Genomic DNA, 26489 nt, shown 5'->3' with positions numbered 1-26489 from the left:
TCTATTCTCCTGATGCGGCGTCTCCAGAGCGATCGCTGGTTGGGTGTTTGCCCTTAGTTACAAAAATGTCTTCTTTCACAACTAGTTACCAAACAGCGAAAGAAAAATCTTCCCTTGTAACTGGTTACGCAAGTATTGGTTACTACCAAAGTGGCCGAATGCTTTTCATGTTGTTTTTCACGATTAACAACCATTTCACATTAGGTCAGGTAAAATATCAGAAACAGTGCTTAAACTTTCGCGCTTTGAACTTTTTATTTTATGTTGTCAGCAACATAAAATAAAAATTAATCGTGCAAAGAACCTTCAAATATCACAAATGCTAACCAATAATGTGGTTCAGTATGGATAATAGCCTCAATCGAGGCAACAGACCAACACAATATGCATGCAACTCATAATTTCTTGACTGACGTACTTCCTACCGGATTCATTATTAGATCATTACTTTCAAATGCAATTAATCGGAATATCATTGTATTATCTATGTCAGCAAAAAGCATATTGGTTCGTGTGTAAATACCTGTAACCGTTATTTTAATTTAATATATTAAAGTGTGTTTGTTAACGAATATATGAAGTGATTGATTTATTAAATTTGATTGATTAACTTTGTTGTTTGTGTCTGACAATACATTTATTTGAAATTGTACCCTAAAAGATGTCTTTGAAGAAAAGGCTGTTGTGAAGTTTTTTGCGCCGCTGCTTCACCTGCGCTTTGGAAATTGGCAACTAGTTTTTGACGTACATAGTGATGTACTCGTATATCGTCATAAATTACTATTTAGTCGCTGCTTCAAGTATCTATAATATTGCTTTCTCACCTCCCGAGTGCCCTAATCTGCTACTATCGTACAAAATACTTCTGTAGTTGAAATTTGAGAGACCCCTCTCAAAGGTTACATGGGTAGTTTTACGAAAAAAGAGGAAGGTTTATACAGGGTACGTGTATGTTTGAAGGAAGAGAGACCAAGAAAAAATAAATTGTAAGAACTCCACCGGAAAGCTAGCTCTTAAATTTAATCAACTGTTGCAATATCACTGAAAAATTGTGTAACTCAACTAATTACTGGTTGAGTCAATTAAAATCGAAACCGATCGCAGTTCGAAGATCGAATTTCGCAGATTACAGATTCAAATTTAGCAATCGATGTGTCACTTAGTGCTTGCTGACTAAAGCATAATGCTTCACAGAATGTAAACATTAACAAGAAACGTGTTCTTAACACATGTGGAGCTAGAATGGATCTAGTCATAGTCATTGAACATACTGGCCAGTTGGCGTGGCGGACTCGCGGCGACTACCGCGCGCCGAACGTAGTCGCACGTCGAACGCGACCTTATAAAAAAAAAATTTAAATCTTTTTCGAACACCGTTCGGCTGTATAAAATAAGTGTTTTTGCTAGTGATGTGCGTTATCTTTGGCTGTATATAAAGTGATATCTTGGCCCAAAGATTCGAATTGTCTGTGCTTCTTTTCAATGTTTGAAGTGTTTTTTAAACACATTATTGTAAGGTATGGTTAAGCGGAATGCATTCAATTTTTTTTTAATGTTCTTATCAAACAAGCTATTCTTTGATAAAACAATGAGAAAAGTATGAGAGATCAATGTTCCTTTTATTTATTTTTTTTTTGGTTGCAGTTCTAACAATCAGTACTACATTTTATTTTGTCTATGTCGTGACATTTTCGATTATTCGATTTCCGTTTCCTATGTTTAGAATGTCGGAAACGGAAATTGATTGATGTGTGGGGCAAGAAATATTAATAAAAGTTGTAATTAACCTTGTCACCTTATCTAATTAATAAATAAGTGTTTATTCACTTTCTATACAAAGTCCAAATTAAAATTTAAATGTCCGTATTAGCAAATACGGAATTGAGGAAGAAACCGGGTTTAATCGATAAACCTTCAGTGTTACTATTACCGTATTAAGCAAATAACGTGTATTCACTAAGTTCAAGATGGTAAAAGAGTTGAATACTCAGATAATTAAAATAGCAAAAGCTGTTTAAAAGAAAATCAGAACAGATGAGAGAGAGATAGAAGTAAACAAGGAACGAATTATTAAATAAACATATCTGTGTTCTTATCGTGTTATTTCTCCACTGAACCATTATTTGATAGGAGAGGAAAGAAATCCAATTGAAATACAACCAAAAAATTATATCAAATTTCAAAGATATCCATTAAAAAATTTAAAAAAAATGTTCATACATCCATACATTTGTATTTGAATTATAGTTCATTGTTCATGTATTTAAAAACAATACAATATTGTGTGGAAATTTACATTATTATAAAAAAGAAGTAATGTCGTGTCTGTTTGTACGAACGCGATAGCGAGAAAAGAGACTAATATCGACATTTAGAAAGGAAAACTGATTGGATAGTAAATTTCACCGTTATGAAAGATTTAATAATATTCTTACAACACTTGTTTATGTGTGAGCGATAATTCAATATCTTAATTGATCGTAACAATTAAAATTTATTGTTTGGCCGTAAAATTTAATTTTTATTATGATAACTTCTTCTATAGGTACATAATGATAATAAAATGACAAATCGACGTATATTCCCGTCGGCGCTCGGGTAAAAACATAAGAAATTATACACGTAAACCTTCCTCAGGAACTATAGTTATTGGTGAAAACCGCATGAAAATCCGGGCATATGTTTTTGAGTTAATTGATAACGCGGACAGACAAACGCGGCAGAGGACTTTGAAATCAAATCAAATTCTTTATTTTGCTATAAATGCGGGGTCATAATGTTTTGTTTTATAATATAATTAATATGTTAGGCAATAAAATGATAACCTGAACAACACTATTGTTAAAGAGTTAAAGCGAACTATGTTTGATCAATATCACACTTTGCAATAAGATTGATATCCCGAAATTCCCATGACAGCATAGCCACGCGGCTCAACTATAACACCAGTGCGTGATCTAGATATGTTTTTGTCGCTTATATTTTTTTCCACCATTTACATGTTATTATACACCATTACCAGACGACCTCGGTGGCGCAATGGTAAAGTGCTTACCTCTGAACCGAGAGGTCCCGAGTTCGATCCCCGGTCGGGTCATGATGGAAAATGATCTTTTTCCGATTGGCCCGGGTCTTGGATGTTTATCTATATATGTATTTGTTATAAAATATAGTATCGTTGAGTTAGTATCCCGTAACACAAGTCTCGAACTTACTTTGGGGCTAGCTCAATCTGTGTGATTTGTCCTAATATATTTTTATTTTATTTTTTTAATTTCATCCGAACGCCCTCACTTTGTATAACCGACTTTGGAAATGTTTGTTTTTATGTTTTTTAGTTTTCCACTTTGCATTTTTCTTAAATCGTAATTTAAAACTCTACTTTGTGTTAAACCAATTAATCTGAGCCTTGAATATACAATTAAGTATGTCTATTTTAGGAAAATTAACAAAAAAAATGTGTCTGAAGGTTTATTTTGCTAATAAACATAAAAAATCTATACTTTTGTAATGATGAATCGTTGCGTTAACTTAATATAGTATAATTACTGCCTTTTGGCATGTCGGTCAAGTACAGGTAGCCAGCTTAATGTATAGTTAGTGTGAATTATATACATAGGACAATATTTACATTTATATGTATATATGTATAGGGACGAATCATACAGCTCGTTTGTGCTGTGTATAGATTGATTATATGATGTCTTTATGTTATGGGATACTAACTAACCGATATTTTATAACGAACATATATTTGTATAGATAAAAAATTTCATGTATAATATATAATGTGTGTGTATGAATCTGAGTTGTATGCATACTTGAAATAATAATAAATAATATCGTCCTTACATCAGATCACAATGATCAAGCTTCATTTTAAACACTCATCAATCATACTCAATCTGGCCGGACTTCACCGAGTTGAAAATGGTACCGGATCGCAATGCCTAGTCATATCACAACCGTGGCATGTAGTAGAGTGTTTTGTATAGTATCCGGCCGGATCCGGAGGCAATAAACTATAAATTAATAAATAAATAAATATATTTATTAGGACAAATTACACAGATTGAGCTAGCCTCAAAGTAAGTTCTAGACTTGTGTTATGGGATACTAACTCAACGATACTATATTTTATAACATATACATATATAGATAAACATCCAAGACCCGGGCCAATCAGAAAAAGATCATTTTCCATCATGACCCGACCGGGGATCGAACCCGGGACCTCTCGCTTCAGAGGCAAGCACTTTACCACTGCGCCACCGAGGTCGTCCCAATAAGTTAACTATTTTTCTTTACACGTTACGATTGTATAATGTATAACATGTTTTTCTTTTATCTATACGTACTAAATATAAACTATTTATAAGCTACATACAATGTAATGCTGTTTGTTTTGACCCAAATAAAGGAAAAAAGATAGAAGTCTGTAGATACCTAAACATTTCCGTTCTGAATTTGGCTAAAAGTTGATAAAATGTTCTGATTAAACAAGCAAATTCAAATTCATATCATTTATTCAGAAATTAGAACTTCACAGGCACTTTTTCTCGTCAATCTTTATATTTATAGTTATTTCTCACAAGCTACAAACTAGTGAACAGTGTTGGTCCCTATCATGCCAGATCGGCTTACCATTATTGTTTCTTACAATGTTTTTTTTTCTTTCTAATAATATATAAAAGTACATAATGTACATAGTCAAAAGGTATATCAAAACACGACTGAAGAATAAATCGCGCTCTAAAATCTAAGTAACTTATATTTTTAAGCTCAGATTTTTTTTTTCTCTATCAGTTAACATCGGTTCAGTAATTATGATGTTACGCTGGGGTGGAAGGTACTTAAATACAAATCCACATACATATTTAAATAACGCTTCCTAGGTTTTCCTGTAGTCGTGTAAAAAGTAAATGTAATATTGAAATTATTATAGGTAAAAAACACATTGCATAACAACACAACCGGCTAATCCAACCTATTTAACAATTCAAATACCTATCTATCTAGAATATTCAATGTATTTTCGTCACATAACTAACAAAGCATTTTAATATAGTCAGTAATTAGTTGTATCATGTCAACTTACGGTTTATCTCGACAGAATAATCGAATCAGTCACACACACCTGTTCTATGTCAAAGGTCAAATAGCGATTGACAATAAAATGTACAAAGCCGACGACAGCGATGGCGATCTGTACAACACGTAATTTGATTTGTGATTCGATTTTCCCGCTTTTTTTGCTTTTTCACCGGATCCGATACCGGTTCCTGGCGCTGGCTAACCGGATTCGGTAGTTCCGAAGACAAGCCGGACCGTATTGCACTTCCTAGATTTCCACCTTCACACTGAACATTAAAAAATAATAATTTGAAGGTTAGGATAATTTTCTCCACTTGAACACTGCTGGCGTGGAGGTGGGTAAGTACTACCTTACTGCCTTAAAAGTTTAATGACGTATTGGCAAATGGCTGCCCTACAAATATTGGCTAGTACGTGTCCACGTGCTCCGTTCGTACGTAACAGAGAAAGCCTGTATTTCGGCTGGTGACGCACCCAGTTGCTTAACGAACCTTTGGGCGCATCAGTCATTGATTTATTAACGTTGTCTGTTGAATACAAAGGAGTGTGGTGGCACTGGTCCTAGGTTCGAATCAATTAAAACAACTACGCTATAACTACTATGGTCTGACATCTAGGATTGTCGCGAAGTGTGACGAAAATTAGGAAAGCTAACCGTACCGGCTCCGACGCTCGATGGCCGGGAAGTAACCGGGAAAACGCTCACAAAGATAAAAATAATTTGTTGAATAGAATCTAATTTTGATTATAACCAGACTACCTTTTAATTATATTTACTTACATAGCCTTCAGTTATTTTAATTAATTATAAATTCACATCTATATTTGCTCAATAAATTAGACTTACAAATAAACCTACTGGGCCATTGACCTTTTCCATATTCAAAGCCGGTTCTGTCAAGGTAAGAGTACTACTCGTGATGGGTAACCTTATCTTAGATGGCATTCGACTTTCTTGAGCTAGGAATAATTTTCAAAATCAAAAATCATAAAATTTTCTTTACCACAGAGTACTGATTTAATATTTTTAATATTAAAACTAATTCTTGTCTATGTTAAAATTTGAAAAATTGTGATGACAGCGCGGCCGCAGCGTCCGAAACGCTCTGAGATCCATCCGAAAATGTTCTTTATGTAATGTACTTTTAGTTTTAATCACACAAATACCCATCTAGGTTGCAAGCCTATCGGTGGCTTATGAGAAGTCCAGTTTAAGTCTTTTCCCTTGATGGACTTTTACGAGAATCACAGCAGAGGAAAAGACTTTCTGTGGTTTTCTTTTGCTCCTAAATCGGCATAGAAGATATGTATTTATACATACGCTATTTATACATATCCCTGTTAGTAAAGTACGTCAGTGACAAAATATACTTTAACAAGTGTTCTTTTTTATCGAATCGACGAGAAATCAAAAGTTGAAGCATTTATTGAAAAATTAGACCATCACAGTCACTTTTTCAGGTCATAGTCTATGATTACCAATATTATAAATTAACTAGCTTTTGTCCTGCAACTTCGCCCGCGTTAATTTTCCGAGGTGAAAGGTACCCCATGTCCCTTCTCCGTACTTCAAACTTCATGTATGCAAAATTTCAAGAAGATTGGTTGAGTAGATGAGCTTGATGAGGTAACAAACAAACTTACTTTCGCATTTATAATATTAGTTAAGATATACTTTATGCTGGATGTGAGTGAAAGTGTTATGTCCAAAGTGAAATCATCATAAGGCGATGAGTCATTGGACAATATGAATATTTAATGAATTTTTTTTTTGCTGTGACGTGATCTCCGAATCAATGGTTCTACTTTTGTCTATTCTTCCAAAGATTTAATATTTAAATCTTAGGGTATTATTATTTCGGCTTCGACCGCGTAAATTTCCCACGGGAACAGTTATTTTTCACGGATAAAAGGTACCCTATGTCCTCCTCCACACTACAAACTATATGTATGCGAAATTTCCAGAAGATTGGTTGAGTAGATAAAGCGTGAAGACGCAACAAACAAAATTACTTTCGCATTTATAATATTAGTTAGAATTAAGATGTTATTCTTCTTAGAGCACTGATTTAAATAGCACTGAAAATATTTATTTACCCTAAAATACCAAAGCGCATCGCATACATTTTACCGCGGGCTGGGCTGCGGTTGTTAAACAGATTCTATACTTCCGTGGTCAAAATTCGAATCCCACAAGAATTTACTTATGTGGCACATCGGCCTGACATGTCTGCGAATTTTGTTCGCATTCATTGAGACAATGATCTTGGCATTGATTGATGGTAAATAAAGTGGCTTATTGACAATCGTCCGCCATTTCGCGGTCAGTTTTCCTGTATGGAATATGGGTCGGTGCATTTATTGCTGTCATTTGTCTATGCTCTCAATTGTTATGTTCCTTCCTTATCACGCTTTGAGGTTGATATGGCTTTTTTTATCTTTTATTTTAGGACAAATCACACAGATTGAGCTAGCCCCAAAGTAAGTTCGAGACTTGTATTATGGGATGCTAACTCAACGATACTATATTTTATAACAAATACATATATAGATAAACATCCAAGAGCCATTATGTAAAATGTAACCATTATTTTTCGAGACAGTTTTTGAATTTAACGGCGGATTTACCCCATGTATTTTCTTTGAAAAATAAAAAAATGATCTTGACAGATTATGCCACACCAGATAAAGAAATTTATTAGAAAGTATTATTAGTTTTCGATTACACAATGTAGTCACATCACACATCGAAAACGATTGCCACTTGTTGTAGGAAATTATAATAGTTTCTACAAAAAATATTTATATGTCAAGTTTTTATTTTTCGCTAGTAACATTTTTACCTTTATTTACTTTTACCTTTTCAAGAAATAATTGGCCATCGAAATCCATTTCGCCAACTGTGACCACATTGTATTATAGGAAATTATAATACTTGCTATTCAAATTCTTTATCTAATGTGGCATAAACAGTCAAGTTTCTATTTTATTTGAAACGGCGGCGGTTTGTGGATCGAGAGGTGTCAGGTTCGTATCCTACTCGAGTTTGTATACCAATCTGACTCATGTATAGTAGTTTTCATAAACCGCTTCCGATGAAGAAAACATCGTGAGGAAACCTGCACACTGGTGGACAGTTTAGTTCACTGGGGTGAATGCGACTACCTGCCACTAGATGGCGGTAAGTAGTCGTAACGGTCAGATGCCTTTAGGCGACTTGAATAAAGTTTGACATCAGTGTTAGCGATAACACACTCGATATAATGATGATGATTTTAATTTTCGCTAAACGTGATGGCGTGAAATATTGCACATAGAGATCTATGGAAGCAGAAAGGGGAGGTCTTTGCCCAGCAGTGGGACACTTAAACGGGCTATTAAAAAAATATATATTTACTTTTCGCTCTTTATGAAATGTTCGTTTCTTGTCCTCAGGAAGTGACAGACGAGAGCGACGGCTGTGGCGCCAAGTTCTCAGTGGTCATCGTGTCGGATAGGTTCCAGGGGAAGCCTTTGCTTGCCCGCCACAGGTGTGTACATACCTCATTCAAGGCCCGCGCACACCTGATGCGAGGGTTCCGTCAACTTGGGACCGCTATTAACTAGGAACGCGGTCCCAATCTCCGGATTCAATTTTTTTTTTATATCCAGAATCTGAGATTACATATAGATTTATAAAAAAATCTATTGTAAAGTACAACCGCATGAAAAAATTTTAACGCAGATTTTGTGACAATAATTACTTACTTCAGTTTCAATTTATTTGTAAACTAGCTATATTAAAAAGTTAGCCTATGTTACTCCTGAAAGTTTCGTCTAACTCTGTGGCAAATTTTTATCAAAATCGGCAGTAGTTTTTGAGTTTTATACATTACAAACAATAATACAAATATTTTCTCTTTATAATATTAGTATGGATTGTTCATAATAAGCGCAGAACTTTTGCTACACAATAATATGTGTGTGAAGGTTCATTGTACTCATAGATAAAAGAAATACCTACATTTTTGAAGCTTTTTTTATATATATATAAGGCATCAAGAAGGATCGAATACAGTTTTTAGTGGAGTTGTGCGTTTTCTCATTTCGGCGGTGCGATTATTTTTATCGTGCCCGTAAATTATATTAAAAATGAGAAATTCCATTTGTCAAGCTTCCACGAATAAATCATAGGGCCGATTGAGACGAGATTTCGAATAGATATAGTTAAAAACACGGGATCGAAATAAGTCTACCGCGTGCGCAGCTGCGGACAACTGCTAGTTTTTATTATTGCACACGTTTTTAAATAAAAGCTATCGCAATATGTAAATATAATTTTATCAACAAATCATTAGCGCCAAGGTTCCATAGAAATTCTAACTAAGGTCATATGTTAAGATCTGCCTGCTAATATTATACAAACACGAAGATAAAACCTTTTCATAAGGGGACAAAGGAAAACGTATCTTGATCGTATTTTTAGCTCACTGCGTTTTAAATTTAATCTAATCGAGCTGTGGTTCCGTATCTGGATGTCTTTGTGTACCCTGAATGAAATATGCATGAAAATATTTTTGAATGAATATTTTCTCTGCGACTGTAATGTCGGCCATGTTTGCGGTCGCTTCCCGCTGTCTGTCCGTTTGTGTCCCTTAAACATTAAAACTACGCAACGGATTTTGATGCGGACTTTATTAATAAATACTGTGATTCCTGAGGGAGACAAACATTTCATACAATTGAATTGACGGATAAATGCATAACAAAAATTAGATTTCTTTCAAAAGTGACATTTTTGACACAATTTTTTCTGTAGTGAGAGAGATCTTACTGCATTCAATGTTTGACAAAAGAAAAATGTCTGTGCACTTAAGAATTGAGGAGATCCCTATGTCATCATAATAATGTTTTGTCATCTAAACTAAACGTGTGTACAAAATTTCAGCTATATTCCGTCTGCCCCTTGCAGAAGGGGCAAACCTAAGAAAAGCTGGCTTGATGATGCACAAGGGAATCATCCTTGACGACATCAAGCCAGCGTGCCAATGGTCTGACGTGGAGACGAAAAAGTAGCAAGACGGACACTGGGCTCCGACCCTCAACGACTGAGAAACAACCAGCATTGTGCTCAGGGAGATTGCTGTCCGCTATTAAAAAACAAATATTTTTACAAGAACTATAAATAAGCTAATTGTTCGTTAAAAAATTGCGCAACAAAAAAAAACCCGCTTACGGATCCCCAAAAAAATCCATTATCGCTCCAAATGTACATTAGTATAACAATAACATTAAGTATATATGTTTTGTCCGCAGGCTAGTCAACTCAGTACTACAGGAAGAGCTCAAGTCCATACATGCATTCACGCAAAAAACCCTAACGCCAGAACAGTGGAAGAATTGAATACAATGAAATAGAAAAATATAGTTTTTTTTTTCTTTTTTTCAAATTTAAATTGTTCCTTTTTTGAAATGTTTGGAATAGACACGTATACGGTGAGCGTTTCGGCGCCTGGGAAGGTGATATTGCACGGAGAACATTCGGTTGTCTATGGCAAGACTGCTATCGCTGTCAGTTTGGGCTTGAGGAGCTCGATCGTCATAAAGGTATGTTTTTTTTTTTTTTAATTTAATTTTGTCCTGGTAGAGGGAGTATTAACAATGGGCAATGAAGGTAATTTTGGTAAACAGTTTTGATGTATTTTTTGTAAATTCTTTTTAATGGTTTCTTAGTCTGTACTTGTAATATCTCTAACCAATTCTTGTTTTATTATGGATCTAAATGCCTCGGATTACTTGTCGTATGATCTTATTTTCGCCTTTCTGTCTGTCAGTTCGTCTTTTTCTTGTTATTAAGATAGTTATGTAGAAAAATTATGAAACAAAAAAGTCATTTAAAATTTCAACCAGTAGTTTGTAGCTTGTGAGAAATAACTATAAATATAAAAAATTACGAGAAAAAGTGCATGTGAAGGTCTAATTTCTGAATAAATGCTTTGAATTTGAAATTTAACATTCTTGTCTGCTTTTTTTTTAACGCCTATTTTTCTTAGTAATTGTTCGTCTAGATTTTGAGCATAAAATTAAATTTTGCTGCGTTGATATGCCGACTACAACGACCGACCCTTACAAGTATTTAAACTATTGCAACAATTGTTGAAAATTATTGTTGCTATTCGAATTGATATTTTAAGAGTATTTAGAGCACCGATTTTAATAACTTGTTCCATTTCACAAACAAATTACGAGCAAACTCAACTAGACAACTAGGTCCCGGTGAATATTTGCGAAAAAAACGTATCATTTGAATAGCGATAGACGCGTGTTCATATTGCGCAAAAACTAAAATTAAAATTGTCTATGTCGATACGATTATGTGCTCGTAGACACTCGAGCTAGCCCCCAAATACAATAGTACGATGTCGTGAATGATTTTCCTGGAAAAAGAAACACTTATAATAAACACTAAAACAAAAGACATCAACGCGTTTACTCATTATTATATATATATATAGGTTCATGTATAATAGGTTAATGTATTACAAGTTTATTTGTTAGACAAATTAAAAAAACGCCGACTTTCAATATTCATTTCGCTACAACTTTTGAACGGCTGAACCATGAAACATGGCTAAGAACACTCGGGATAAAATTATCTATGGCACAAAAAAAAATAAACGAAAATCAGTTCATCCGTTTGGGAGTTACGATACCACAGACAGATACACAGACAGACACGTTAAACTTATAACACCCCTCTTTTTTCGTCGAGGGTTAAAAATATTACTTTATGAAAGTGGATATCGTAAGAGGCGACTAAGAGAAAAAGCCTTGACAGCTTTGCAAAAGGAGGTATGCAACAACAGGCAGGCGGACAGTAAAACAAATGCCGATTATCCAAAATTTCTACGTTTATTTTTTACGCTGAGCTCTGGTTACGGAGCGTCACAACAACGAATGCAACCGGGATGAGAGAGACACAGCAATCAATAATTCTCTATGCGTACATTCGTGCTAAACGTTCATTTGAATTCTCGCGTGAATGTCAACAGCTTGTTGATAGATCGATGTGGTCTACATAACTTGATGAGGTGACGTCATTGTGGCTTGCGAGCTGCGAATCACCAATATCCAATACCGGGTCCACATACTATACGAATGTACGATCAATGCCTAGTTTTATTTACCGCAAGGAAAAACCAGCGATGTACGTCGAAACCGCTAACCCGAACATACCAACGTCTCTTAACGAGATCCACTTTGCGCAGACTAAACTGATCGCATCGCAAAAACGTACCTTCGAATTGGTTTTTTAGTATATTCATTTTAGGATCATAAATTGAACTGTGTTGTATTGGAATCGAAATCGAATCAAAATAAAATAATTCATACAGAAATTAGGCCTTCACAGGCACTTTTTTCACGTCATATTCTAAATTAAATTATTTTTACCAAAGCTAGAAACTACTAGTGTTTTGGAACGACAATTTCTGAGAAGAAATGCCGAAAGAAACTCATTCAAACAGTGTTGGTCCCTATTATGACAGAAGGGCTTACCATTTTTAAATATAAATTCCGTTCTATAAAAGTAAGCGCCCTGCAGGCTTACCATCAACTTTTACAGAACGATTCGAATACAACTCAGCTCAATTTTCGTACCATCGACTTAATTTCAAAAATTAAGTCGATGGTACGAATTTGGGATGCAGTTCAGGTCGTAAAGTGGGTCGTGTTAAGAGATGATGGTAAGCCCAATGTTTAGATCTGTAATTTGGTCTGTAATAAATATTGAACTCAGCTACCCAAAATAAATCTACGCCTCCCAACATGGCTGGGCCTGCGGCAGCTCCCGCTAGTAATTCACCTTTGAGACTTTAGTCTGAATGAGGACCACCTCCTTCATCAATGCTAATGAATTGATGGGCAATGGTAAACCTCTCAATTAATAGTGCCAATATAGTCATTGCGTGAGTTCATTCCACGTAATGATCGCGAGCGACAGCCATGTGGAATATGACGAAGAAAGAAAGTTCAATTCTGACTCCTGACTGCATCGCCGACGCTGGCGAATCTCATTAAACTGTGATAAAGAAATTGAAAAGAATTCATAAAGAATATCTCTGTGTGTGTGAACAACCTTCTTATAAAAAACATTATTTCACGGTTGCCAATGACCACACAAAATTCCTTTGTCATTCATCTGCTTAATTAATAAAAGGAACAACATATTTTTTAGCCTATGAAAGGTCGTTCGTGATAACCCTACGAATATAAAAAAAAAACAATTAACTACGCATATTAAGAATGTTTTTTTACGGATGTTGCAAGTGTTTACTTAAACTTGAAACACTTTATCAATGTCAAGTGCTGCCTTAATTATTTTAATGTGTTTAATTAAGTCCTTTTATGATTTATCAATCAAGTGACCCCAAGTTTATCAGTGTAACCGCTTTTATTTAAATTTAAATGATGACATTAGCCGTGATGATTGTGGACTCACACAGTCTGTGTTTGTGAATGGTTCAATGATAAAAACGGGGCTGTGATTCCCGTCCTAGAATTAGACCACTAACATAACCACCCGTGGATGTCGTGCGAGGCAAACTAAAGTAGTGACTCATAGGAAAAAACTGTATTCCCAAAGAGATTTGCGATTGCGTTCTCCGTTTCATACATACTAGATGACTACGACTGCAGCTTTCCTCACGATGTTTTCCTTCACTGTTAGCATGTTATGGTACATGAAAACTTTTAAACATGAATCAGATTGGTATACAAATTTATGTGGCACAATTAGGATTCGAACCTGGGGCCTGGGGCCTTTCGATCACAGGCGGACGGTCTTAACCACTGGACCACAACCGTTTCAATTAGTACCCAAAGAAGGACAAAAATGTTTCCTTATGGCGTAGTCGACAGAATCTCAAAGATGCATTATACTTTGAAATTAGGTAATGACGTTGTTACGCACAACCGTGTTGCATGCAGAATTTAATCTTGAGATAGACAAAAGACAATCACGTAATCAAGGACCAAGAAAACTATATAAACGTCAGACGAGTATAACCAAATGAGATAGAAGATTTCCATACAACTTCACGAGTCAATCCTACTAATCTCATATAGAAGTGGCAGATTGAGCCGGGCACGCGATGAGGGACAAAAGCTCAGTTTCGTTTGTTCTCTTGTATCAAATACGTACTCTTTCTTGTATGAACGATATGGAAGATGTGACAGGGAACACGGTCTATGGTACTTTGTTCTGTTCTCTCTCTTGTCTATACTGTCTAGTAATAATAATAATAAATATTATAAAAAGGTAAGCGTTTGCGAGTTTGTATGTTTGAGGCGGGTAATTTCCGAAACTACCGAACCGAGAAAAAATAAATATTTCACCATTAGAAAGGTACATTATCCAAGATCTATATTTTATCTCGAAATTGCCACGGGAGCGAAGCCCCGGGCAACATCTAGTAATTCATAATCAAACCAGCAGTTCATGAGTTGACGCCTGCGTGAGACATTACGAAGCTCAAGCGTAATATAAATCCCGTAGGAATTTCGTGTTTAAAACTACCCTATTTGCTATACCAGGTTCTACCCGTGTACCAAATTTCATGGAAGTCTGTAGATTTTTCGTGATTGGGATAACATCTTTACGCATCCTGACTCACATCATACGCATTCATAATATTAGAAGCACAAATGCTATGCGCGTATTCTGTTATCTAGGTAATCTGTATCATTGTAAGTTTTGAGTTTCACTCAAGGAAGATAAAATCTTTAGGAACCAATACGTTTTTTCGAACTAACTTTATAATTTGTTGATTTGTTTGTTCGTTCGTTGTAACTGTTGTTCCATTCCTAATTGTAAATATTATAGATTACGTATCTGTTTCTTATTTTATAAACGAATGAAAATAATCATACTTTTTATTTCATTTATTTATTTAACTTTATTTATTTATTTGATTTAAAACCTGTGGCTTTTTATACCAATCGGTGATGCAGAGAGAAAATAATAATTTTGGATGGGAGCGCTAACAAACGAAATTCATTACTTAAACAAACATTTATCAATATGATACATATCATAACATATCATGGAATAAAATTATTTATCAATGCAACAAAAATGTAATTTTAGATCCCCTTTTAGGTCCTCCAACTTTTATAGATTTTTTTATCTGCGGTAAAACAAAATATTCAACAACTCGTAAACACAAAAAACAGTGAATCTCCGATAGGGTATTATACTGATTTTAGAACCGAAAGCTATAAAAATGCCTATCGAAAATTACCCTATACAGAAATGAACCTAGTATATATAGTAAATAAAGTTAAAAATCGGACCTGTCACGTCACACTTTAGGACTAAACATAAATTGACAATAAAAAACTACAACGAAAATTATAATACGTATATATCTTCCGAATCTAATTTACCGCAACTTTCAGGAGGTGAACACGATCGGTGAGCCAGCGGTTCACATTCACCTGCCCTGCGTCGGCCTCCAAGAAGACATACCCCTCACCCCCACCATCCAGAGCCTGTTCAACCCCCAACTGTCCCCCAGTGTCAGCGGCAAGTTCTCCTGGAGGCTACCCGACAAGTTAGACCATGACACCCATCTGAAGAAAGTTGAGGAATTCCTCCACAAAATCAGACCGAACTTCGACAGTCTACCGAACAACCAGAAGAATTCCCTGCGAAGCTTCTTGTACGTGTTCTCGGGTATCTTCGGAAGCACGAAACTACAGGTACCTAAATATGGTTTTCACACCACTTACAAAATTTGAGACATGCTTTTATAGTCGCCAGATAAATTATCGATTTCGAATTTCGAGATTTATTGCTCATTAGATAAACAATTTGTTTTTCTGTTTCTCCGGAAAGGAGGTTCGCCGTTTGTTTATCCCTAAGTATGTTCTCATTTGGAACAATTAAAGTTTAATAAATAAACGTGTCATTCAACACGTCACGTTTGACTAAATGCCCTGTGTGTCCAAACAAATGCACGCCACGCCAGGAGGACCACCGACAACGCGTTAGGGTGGCTAATTTCTGGGCCGCAACAATTAAGTGTTTACCATCGAAACGCTAAGAAGAAGAACACGTCACAAAAAAGTCAGGTTTAGGATTTATATGTCCTTTCCACTTCATTATTAAGTTGCCCTGCCTGGATCCCTTTCTAGACGGGTATGCAATGAATTAGGGTAGCTTGATTCGCTGTTGAGTGTATCATCTCTTTGAATGCGCTCAATGCAAACAAATTTCACTCCAGGTCAAGTCAATGGATATTTCCATGGGTTCGGAGCTGACCATAGGCGCAGGCACGGGGTCTTCGGCGTCGTTCGCGGTGTGCCTCGCCGGAGCCCTGATAAGACTGTTGAAGCTGAAGAGTTCCAGCTACGAGTTCTACGACCAGAGTGAAGATTTCACCTTGAAGGAGAAGGAGATTGTGTCAGAATGGGCGTATAACTGCGAGAGGATCATGCATGGGACGCCTTCTGGTAAGTTTGTTGTTATTCGCATAGGTCATATATCATATATAATCATATTGAGCGTTTACCCGGTTCCTCAGCCGTTGAGCGTCGGAGCCCAGAGTCAGATTTTCTACTTTTTCGTCTCCACTTCGCACGTCGTCGGCATCCTGGCATGGCATATGTCATCTATAAAAGCATGATGTATCACTCCACTCTAAAGAAGGTCCGATTCACAACTGGTGTTTTCGCGGCTCTCGACTTCGTCTCGGGCCTCTCGACTTTCTTTTTTTCTAAATGTATATAAACTTAATGGCGTGTTGATTTTAGGTTTTTAGTTATATTAATACCCAATTTTATCAAAATTATTAATTACCAGCAAGAAAGTCTGTCGTTCGTGTGTAATCGAGTTCATAAATATATGTGTGTGATATTGTTTAAAACTACTGAAGAAACCCAATCCAATTCTCAGGCACGGCTCTGATGTGTGGGGATAGACTTAGGCGGCGACCAATGCAAGTGGCAACATGCCACGAGTTGCTTAACCTGCGTTAGCGAATGGACACTCACAAATATGTTTATGAGTAGACCTGTTTCGTCGCATAAAATTCACTTCCTGATATCCTTGGTTAGAATTCAACAAGAAGTATATGTTAGTTAGTACATCGCAAATTTAAGTTAAATTTGGAAATTAGACGAAGTCATAGCAATCCTGTTGCCTAAATCAGCTTCAATTTCTGATAATACTATATGTATCATACTTATTATACCGCGTTTTTGCAGATATACCAGTAAAACAACGATTATTATTTAACAACTTTTTGGACGTTCGGCACTGACGACGTAAGCTACTCTAGGCTAGTAGTTTGTAGCTTTCAGGGACGTATAATTTATTATTAACGATAAAGGTATATTTAGGTAGGTATGTTTCGGAATAAATTCTATTAATTTGATTAAAAAATGCATTATTTTCCCCATATTTCGTACACGGGTAGAAAGCCTGGAACAAAACAGTGATTTTATACTACAATTACCAAGCGAGCGAAGCCGCGGCACAGCTGGTAGTCTCAGACGAGACGAGAGCATCAAGAAATCAATGGAACGACATAGGTGACATACTTTCTACGCAGATCTACAACTTTCTCTATTATTAGCATCAATTACGGGCTAGCGACGTTTCCCGCGTAAAATTCTGCATTGCACTCTCTCTGGAAACTGTGCAATCAGATATGAATCGAGCGGGGAATTGAACTCAGGCCCCTGTCTATCCGGAGCAAGTTAAGAACACACCCGGATACAAAAAGGGCGTAGGTTCAATTCCCGCTCGATATTTATCTATATTTTTTTATCTTATTATTATTTTCATAATAAAAATCTAATTAGGGACGTGTCATGTAATTATACTGTTAGTTAGTTTTTGTATCTAAATATCGAAAAATGTATTATCCATAGCGAAAACGTCGTCGATGCCCTAAAAATAACTTAAAATATATTGATTGAAGTTTCAAATGTCGAAAAGAATATGACTTTTTCATTATTCAACTTGGAAAAATATACATCACTTGGGGACGTCAAAAATTTACTTAAAATTCCAACTACTGATAAGTAAATTTTTAGTGCTCCGTGTGGTTTGGAACTGGGCACTTACAAAGCTAAGGGAGCACTTACAGAGCTAGGAGCGTTTTCGTGAAGCCGCGCATTCGTATATACCGTAAACGATTTTTTTACCGCCGCCATTGCGAATACTCTAGATCCAATGTGTCATAGAATTGCGAGAAACCGTACTTAATTACACGTTGCTTTTGAAATGAAGTATTTTTACAAATTAAAGCTGAATCACTGAACAACTTTATCTTATCCCCGTCAAAATAGCATTAAAATTACATTAAAAGTACATTGTTTTCAACCAATAAGCGACCGCGTCAACTTTCCCAAAAAAATCTATCTGGGATCGAACCGAAGACCTCCAGTAATTCCACCGACCACAGAGATCATCAAGTCGTCTTGATGAGTTAAAGAAATTTGAAATCACCTTACGTTGAGAAAACCTAATCAAAACCAGTTACGTAGTAAGAAATAGCGGGCGCACCTGCGCTTGCGCACCGAATCCGTGTCAAACACCTTACACACCTGACCTTGACTGACCCACCTTGACCTTCGTCCCTGACACCATTCGCAGCAATTGTTTCGCGTCACATTATTCAATAAACTTGGCCTTTGAATCAATAGTCATATGTATTTGTAAACGTGATGCGTTGATACATCAAGTGCCTATACTTCAGTTGTTCACTCTTCAATTTATTCGTAACAACCTTTGAGCGACCGTGCCTTGAAAATCTAGTCAGAGACTAGCTCTATAAATACCTAGCTATTTCATTAGATTTTATAGACTTATCCCAGAAATAAAACTTTTCAGTTACATAGTAAACATTTTTTTGTGGCGAGTGCTTCCGCCCTAGAATAGGACATGATATGGAGTGGCTTCGCGAGCCGAGCGAAGCCAGGTAAAACCCAAAGCTGGGCCGCTGGTAGATAAAAAGTAAAAATTTACGATAGTAATGATTCTGTCTGAAATCTCGACTTGAAAACGGGCTGACGCAGCAGGTATGATAATGACAGTGATAAATATAATTTCTGACCAACCTTGGAAAGCTGTAGAGCGACATTCCACGCCATAATGTCGTCTTGAATTGGCCAATCGTTGCGATTTAAATGTTGTTCGCGTGTTTGCCTGTTTTATGCCGGTTCCACACTATCGCCGAACGCAAACATTACGCGTTGTTAGTATCAGTCATTTTATTTACCGCAATGAAAAACCAGCAATGTATACCGAATCCACCAAACTTTGGCGAACTGTTCGCGGATAGTGTGCCGAGCCGGCATAAAAACTTGCACGTGTGACATTACACAACTGAATTTGAGAGTGAACACGATATAAAGGTAAATAGGTCAGGTTTTAGTGTAATAAAAATTCCACCTAAAACATTCTGTAAAAAAAGTCTCGATAAAGCTGTTTGCTTTTGTATAAAAAGTAATTAAATCTTAGGTAATTAACAAAGTCTAAGGTACTGCGATATTTATATAATTTATAATTATACAGATAATAATATTAATGTTATGTGATCGACCGTTGAAACATTCTTTAAAAAATCCTATGCGTACTTTCAAATATCTAAGCATACATAGGGACAGACAGCGGGAAGCGACTTTGTTTTATACTATTTAGTGATTTACACATTAAACGTGATGAACATGAGAGTGTGCTACTTAAATTGTTTTGTTACACATGATACACATGTGTTTTAACTAATAGCTTAGTAATTACGAGCAGTATCCATTAGCGCGATTTCAATTCTCGCTCGATTCCAGATGTTTTCATCTCATTATGCATTACGATGATACTTATTTCAAAAGGAATCCTGAAGACCTGTGAGAGAAGTTTTGTCTTGGCGCAAAAATAACAATGACATTTTACTTTTTTAAGGCATAGACAACGCAACGTGCACGTTTGGCTCTCTGGTGTCGTTCAAGAAGGGCGAGAAGCCACGCTTCGTCGACATTAGGCTGAACTTGAAGATCCTGCTGGTGGACTCGCGGGTGTCTCGGGAAACACGGGCGCTGGTGGTGAAGGTGGCAACACTGAGGCAACAGAATAGAGAAACGGTGGATAATATTCTAGCGGCTATGGACAATATTGCTCTTACAGCTCTTCAGGTAAATATTTCTTTATATACTACTAATATTATAAATTCGAAAGTTTGTATGTTTGTTACGCGACACACGCAAAATCTACTGGACCGGTTGTTATGAAATTTGGTACATCAATCAGGAATTGATATTATAACCTGGAATAACACATAGGGTACTTTTTATCCCGAAATTTCCACCAGCGATGCCCCGGGGCGCAACTAGTTCTAATATAAATGCGAAAGTCTGTCTTTTTGACACGCTTTCACGGTTAAATGCTGGGACGATTTCGATGAAACTTGGCAGTTAATGACCCAATGTCAAACCAGCAGGTCTACCATCAACTTCTACGGAAGGATTCAAATGCATCGCAGTTCAATTTAGGTACCATGGATCGCATTATTATGTTAGGCATGACCTGATGGTGTACCTAGGAATGGCTCCAGATGTTTAAACTCCTCAATGGGTTACTGCCTGGACATCGATTTTTTTATCACATATTGAATACTATATGATCTCTCTGACAACAATAAAAGGTAACACTTTTGTAAACAATCTTATTAAAAATGTAACCACCATTTGCTCAATGATATTTTGACACTATGTTTGGAATTATAATTAAAATTTTAAAGTTAACTTTTATTCTATTTTAGGTTTTGGAGAAAATCGGAAGCGGCAAGTGTGAGGCTGACATTGATTCGGATTATCAACATTTGGCTGTGAGTATTAATAAATATATTAAGTTCTACTTTATGAGTAATTGAATTTTGACATTTATTTTTAGTTAAATATTTGATTGAAGGACAAATCGAAGCAAGAAGAGGAAAAGGAAAGCCAAGAAGGGCATTCCTGGATGAAATAAAAGAGAAGGCGGAGCTCGTGTCGTGTAGGGAGGTGAAATCGGTGGCTGACGACAGAATTAGATGGAAAATGCTCCACCGACAAGAACAAAGTTCTTAAATTAATTGATGATGATTTATTTAAAAGGATTTTGTATTGCATTTAACTATAACTTATAACTAAAAATCATCTGTATCTTTAAATTATTTTAACCTTTATTATGATATGTGTGAATGTCGTTTACATTGCAAGAAACGACTTTCGTGTATTTCAAATATGCGTTTGCGCACTCTTGTTTGCGCGAAACGATGTCTGTGATTTTCTCAGTCATGTTTTTTAATAGAATGTTGTCCTCCAGGACCTGTGGGACATGAACCACTGCCTGCTGTCGGCGCTGGGCGTGTCCCACCCGGCGCTGGAGCGCGTGCGCGCGAGCGCGCGCGCGCGCGGGCTCGCGTGCAAGCTCACCGGCGCGGGCGGCGGCGGGTGAGGACAACACCGACACACACCGACACACACCGACACACACCGACACTAGACACTTTAAAAACTGCACTAAAATCTGATTATCTTCAAAAATATGATCCAAATAAACCTTTGATTTTATGAATGAATCATTAAATTTTATGACTGCCTGTCAACAACCCTCTTTAGAAATGCTGTTTTGTTGCTGACTATCAACTATCAAGCCATAGAAATCTCTGAAAGGTCGAAAATCACATTCCTTGATATTTCTACACTTGTATTTATACTAACGTCAACATTTTCTTACAGCTATGCTATGATCCTCATCCCACCGGCAACGCCGCGGACAACCGTGGACTCCTTATCGGGACAACTCCTCGAGTTGGGCTTCAAAGTAACGGAGACGAGACTTGGAGGACCGGGACTCACTCTAGAGATGTGACATCACACACATAATGAACCTCAAAAGAGAACAGACGCGACAAACACTGTCCCCGCACTAGATATAATGAGAAACTTCGAATTGCAATTAATAAGAAATTTGGAGGTGAGAAACCATGTTTCCGCATCTGAAACGGTGAGAAACCAAGTTGATATTGTGAACTCTGATACAGATACTTTTGAATCAGCGGTTAAAGTGAGAAATGATATTCCAAGATCTGAAAGTGAAAAAATTATGAGAAACACTGATTTTGAAAGAAACCTAAACTCAAATATTGTGAAAAATGAAATCTCCATCCGCCCGGATATCAAAGCGTGTTCAAATCACATATCAATATCAACAATTCCAAAATCAAGTCTGCAAATTTGTGATATACCACCAGAAGGTATGTCACATGGATCTGCTCAAACGCTGGCCACGGGAACTGAAAATTTTGTATCGAATAAAAGAATTTATTTGTCAAATTCCAATGGTGATTCAAGAGAGAATAGTGGAGTGAATGTAATGGATATGAAAGTGTTAAACGCACATGATAGTGATGTGAATATAGTGCTTATACAAAAACCAGTTACAAAGCGCTTTCGGCCGAGATAGCACCAAATTAACACTATGTGACACTATGTGATATGTTTATTGTGTTATTTTGTTATGCCAGCGAGGCAGTTTGACGTTTGTCTCGTAAAATTTGTTTGGACGTACGACCACAGACATGTTTCGAAATAGATAAAACGCTTCTTCGTCAACAGTACATGAACCAAGCGTGCTAATTTTTTTTATTGTGTATGTGTGAGTGCTGCGGCGTGAGTCCGGAACCGATTTAAAGTCGCCAAAACAAAGCTGCGATTTGGAATTTTTTGAAATATTCGTGTGACGTCCGACACGGGTAACGGCTGAGCGCAAACTAAAGGAGACAGCGTAAAAAGTGAATATCTATTCTAAATGAAGGATGTTTAGAGGGTCTATGTCGATACATGTCTATGGTTACGACTATCCAATATTTGATTATGGAATACAAAAATGTATATGTCGAGCAAATGTGAATTTTGAAATTAGACTTCATTTTGAATATTGCTCTTAATTACCTATGTCCAGTGTTAATTACCCGGATTGTTATTTTGTCAGCTTTTTTCAACGGATAGCAAATATTTAACCGGATGACATGTAAGTCATGTCTACAAGCGTCTACGTTTTGTAGGCAAAATCTTCGCCATTTTTACTATGGTCACATCCTTATTTGGATGTTGTCTTTCGCATACGAGAACTTGCCTCGACGTGCAAATGTTTATATATATAATATTAGTTCGTGTGCTAGTACAACAAACATTCCTAATCGATATTTAAACAGTTTTTTATGGCGTTGCGATTACGAATTGCGACATTGAGGATTGTATGGTGCTGGGTTTTACGCGGTTTGCTCCTTTACTATTTACAAAAAATTTAACACATATTTCATGAATTTGAAAAATTTTTCAGAGCATGTATTTAATAGAAGCTACTGTCAAAGATTTTACGTTCATAAACTATACAAAGTAATTGTGTTTAGGGGTAAACTGGACGTAAAAGTTTACGCCCAGCGTAAAACCATCGCTCCAGTCGGTTTCGATCTTTAAATATTACGAATATTAATTAAGTTTCCACTTTTTTATGTGTTCAATATTACTTCTGTGAAATATATAATATATCATGTTTGGAAGACTCGGCACTACAAATTCTAGTTTTCCACTACATATATATATATATATATATATATATTGAGATGCTTCGAATATTATTACTGTGTAATAAATGTGTGAAATAGCGATTTTAGTATACCATTGATGCTGTAAGAACTTGTGATTGTGTATTGTTAAAGATAAATAAACAAGGCAACTTATGAAAACTATTAATTCGCAATATATATAAATTATAATTGATCTGTTATGGTACTTACATGATATTTCAATATATTTAGTTCCATGTCAAATTAAATAATGAATGAGGCATACAATGCTTAGAATAATATATCCATATATATTTATTTTATGGTCAGTTGGCAACAGCAATCTGAAAGTAGTAGATACCTATAATGAGTAACCACAGAGCAACGCCTTAAACATTAATGTAACCAAAATAAAATGAGCGTTAGCAGCTGTCCGGAGACGGGTGTTAGTAGATTTTTAATTTATCCGTATATTGTTTGTAATAATTTATTATATGTTTAGGTAGTTTACTACGTGTATGTTTGTACAGTCGATGAATTTTCTATTTCGTATAAATTCTGTGTATGCTTTGCTTTGTGGTGGGAAAATTAAAATTAAATAATATACCGAATGACGAGAGCACTTGATGCGATGGCAAAAATGAGAAAAATATCACAAATCTTTTCACTTGTCAAATTTGTTTAACAGTAGCGACGCCCTCATCAAGCCATATAAGTTTATTCCTCTATATCTGTATTTAAAAAAACCCGCCTATTAAGTATGTGAAAGTTCTTTATTATAGATTTTGTGACAACATTAAAAGATATTTAGTACAAATACACTTCACCGCTACCATAGCAAAGCATACCTTAAACAAATTTACATAACCAAGCTTTTTTTCAAGTCGGTTTAAATATGTAGATATTTTTTATTTGCAGTAGGTGTAATCGTATGAAATTAATAATTTGTAGTTTTACCACCCACCTTTGTTATATATGGTTTGTATATATGTAATGTTTATATTGTTTTATCCTATCAGACTTACGGGTTTATGTAATATTGGGCTATATAAACATTTTAGTTTTTAAACTTGTATAAAAAAATCATATGATCAAATGAAATGTTAACTTTAACAGCATTGGAATATTTTAAAAGCATTTTCGTTTTATTTTCTAAACAAATCACAGTTAAAATTATTAAACAATATGAGACCAAAATTGGACATGCATAAAGGTAAAAAACAAAATTCTATCAAAATTGCAGCTTAACTTTGAAAAATTTTTGATACACTACCGAAATTAACTCTAGACCTGACGTTTGACCCCCTCCCTTTCGCGTTTCACCCTCCGCGTTTTGTTGCTTCTGTACGATTAGTACTTTCGTTGCGATTCCTGTCGTGATATTTTCGTTGCTTGTTTTGCACACCGTACCAGAGGGGAGACGTGACAGACGACAGATCCAGTGTTAACCAAGCCGGGTAGTAATGATAGAAATTATACAGTCTCTAAGGAAAGTAATTTTGAACGAACTACATTTTTTTACCATTGCAATACCAAATAGTCAAGATTGGTTGATAAACAGCCAGTGACCCCCGGTGTTGCTAGCCGACAGGAGACATTTTGTGTCTTCATTTTCTTAACAGACTGTGTGCATATAACTCTGGCCTGTACAACTATTTAATATTTTAGTATTAACGTAATATTTTGTATATATATATATAATGCCAGAAGCATTTTATGGGATTTACATAAAATATGATTTTAATGATATTTTTTTCCTTCGAGAAAGTCTTTTTAGTATATTTATGATTGATACATATTTTGTTGTTATAATTTATGATAATCGTGTTGTTTTAATGTATTTGTGTGTCCGTACAGTTGGACAATATAGGAGTACGATTTCTGTTATGATTTAGAGAAATATATATTTTTTCGTTTAGTAGTCAGAATAGCGTTTCAACGCTTCGGTTGTAAATTAAAATCGTAGTTATAGAGATGACTAAAAATGTATATTCTACTTTATTCTGCCAGATATTTTTTTCTTAATGCTCTGTGTAGTCGAAGAGCACGATAACACAACGAACGGTTTTTTTGTCACAACTGTGAATTAGTAACAAGCTAATAGATAGCCAAGCGTTGAGATAGTGGCTCATGTCTCCCTTTACTAATTAAAATATTCCATGTAGGATTTATATAAAAAAAAAAAACGAAAAACCAATAATTTTGATTTCACGTTCATAAAACACCGGAATTTAGTGTAGTGTGAATGAAGTATATAAAAAATCGTATTCCTTTGAATATAGTAGGCGATCGTGCGACAATATTGTAATGTCGGCTATACATTGTCGCGGAACAGTTCTCCGAACTATGGCGGATTCAACATACAATGCCGGGTTTTCATTGCGGCAAATAAAAGCTCACATAGAAAGTACGCAATGATCGTGCATTCGCATCGACATCTGAGTTCGGTGACAGTGTGTAGCCAGCACAAGCGTCCGTTGTATATCGCTGGCCATCAGGTCGACTTAGACCACATTCCTAGCAAAAACGCTTTTAACGTGACGTCTCTCATACTATTTGCATAGTTCGGACGAATTCCGTAGGCTTACTATTTAAATTTAATTGTACACTGAAAAGCGCCTACTTAATTTGGACGGATTTTATTCAGGTTAGATTTGATTCGAAAAGTAGAAAGTATCTTGAGCATTTGCAATAAATCACGTCTATTATCAAAATAATTATATGAGGCTGTAGAAAACTATGTTGAACGTAAAGTTCAATTTACTGTAACAACTCAGCGACATCAGAATCGAACATAGC

At 35.8% G+C, this 26489-nt stretch overlaps 2 protein-coding genes and 1 non-coding gene across 3 annotated transcripts in view; 1 reads left to right on the top strand and 2 right to left on the bottom strand.

Moving 5' to 3' along the window:
• Positions 1-19373, bottom strand: part of LOC128678968 (protein adenylyltransferase SelO-like) — a 40119-nt gene extending 20746 nt beyond the window's left edge. Inside the window, exon 1 of the mRNA XM_053760884.2 lies at positions 19201-19373. Within this exon, the coding sequence (XP_053616859.1) occupies positions 19201-19233 (33 nt within the window). The 5' untranslated portion in view covers positions 19234-19373. The remainder of the gene's footprint in view (positions 1-19200) is intronic.
• Mvk (Mevalonate kinase) lies at positions 1276-25931 on the top strand. Its single transcript, XM_053760887.1, has 9 exons — positions 1276-1517; positions 8530-8624; positions 10390-10680; positions 15532-15834; positions 16359-16587; positions 20042-20271; positions 20898-20963; positions 21443-21570; positions 21859-25931. Exons 3-9 carry the CDS (start codon positions 10546-10548, stop codon positions 21989-21991), a joined length of 1224 nt encoding a protein of 407 aa, XP_053616862.1. The 5' UTR covers positions 1276-1517; positions 8530-8624; positions 10390-10545; the 3' UTR covers positions 21992-25931.
• Positions 4207-4279, bottom strand: TRNAQ-CUG (transfer RNA glutamine (anticodon CUG)). The gene has a single exon. It is a non-coding gene; the product is annotated as a tRNA-Gln (tRNA).
• Positions 25932-26489: the final 558 nt, after the last annotated feature.

Source organism: Plodia interpunctella, chromosome 21 (genome assembly GCF_027563975.2).
Source record: "Plodia interpunctella isolate USDA-ARS_2022_Savannah chromosome 21, ilPloInte3.2, whole genome shotgun sequence".
Classification (NCBI taxonomy): domain Eukaryota; kingdom Metazoa; phylum Arthropoda; class Insecta; order Lepidoptera; family Pyralidae; genus Plodia; species Plodia interpunctella.
The sequence above is the reverse complement of the archived record's forward strand: the minus strand, read 5'-3'. Positions and strand labels throughout refer to the sequence as shown.

Coding starts and splice junctions, on each gene's coding strand:
- Mvk (XM_053760887.1), top strand. CDS start 10,546: ATGTTTGGAATAGACACGTATACGGTGAGCGTTTCGGCGCCTGGGAAG. Junction 15,835..16,358: donor TCGGAAGCACGAAACTACAG/GTACCTAAATAT, acceptor ATTTCACTCCAG/GTCAAGTCAATGGATATTTC. Junction 20,964..21,442: donor CGGATTATCAACATTTGGCT/GTGAGTATTAAT, acceptor GTTGTCCTCCAG/GACCTGTGGGACATGAACCA.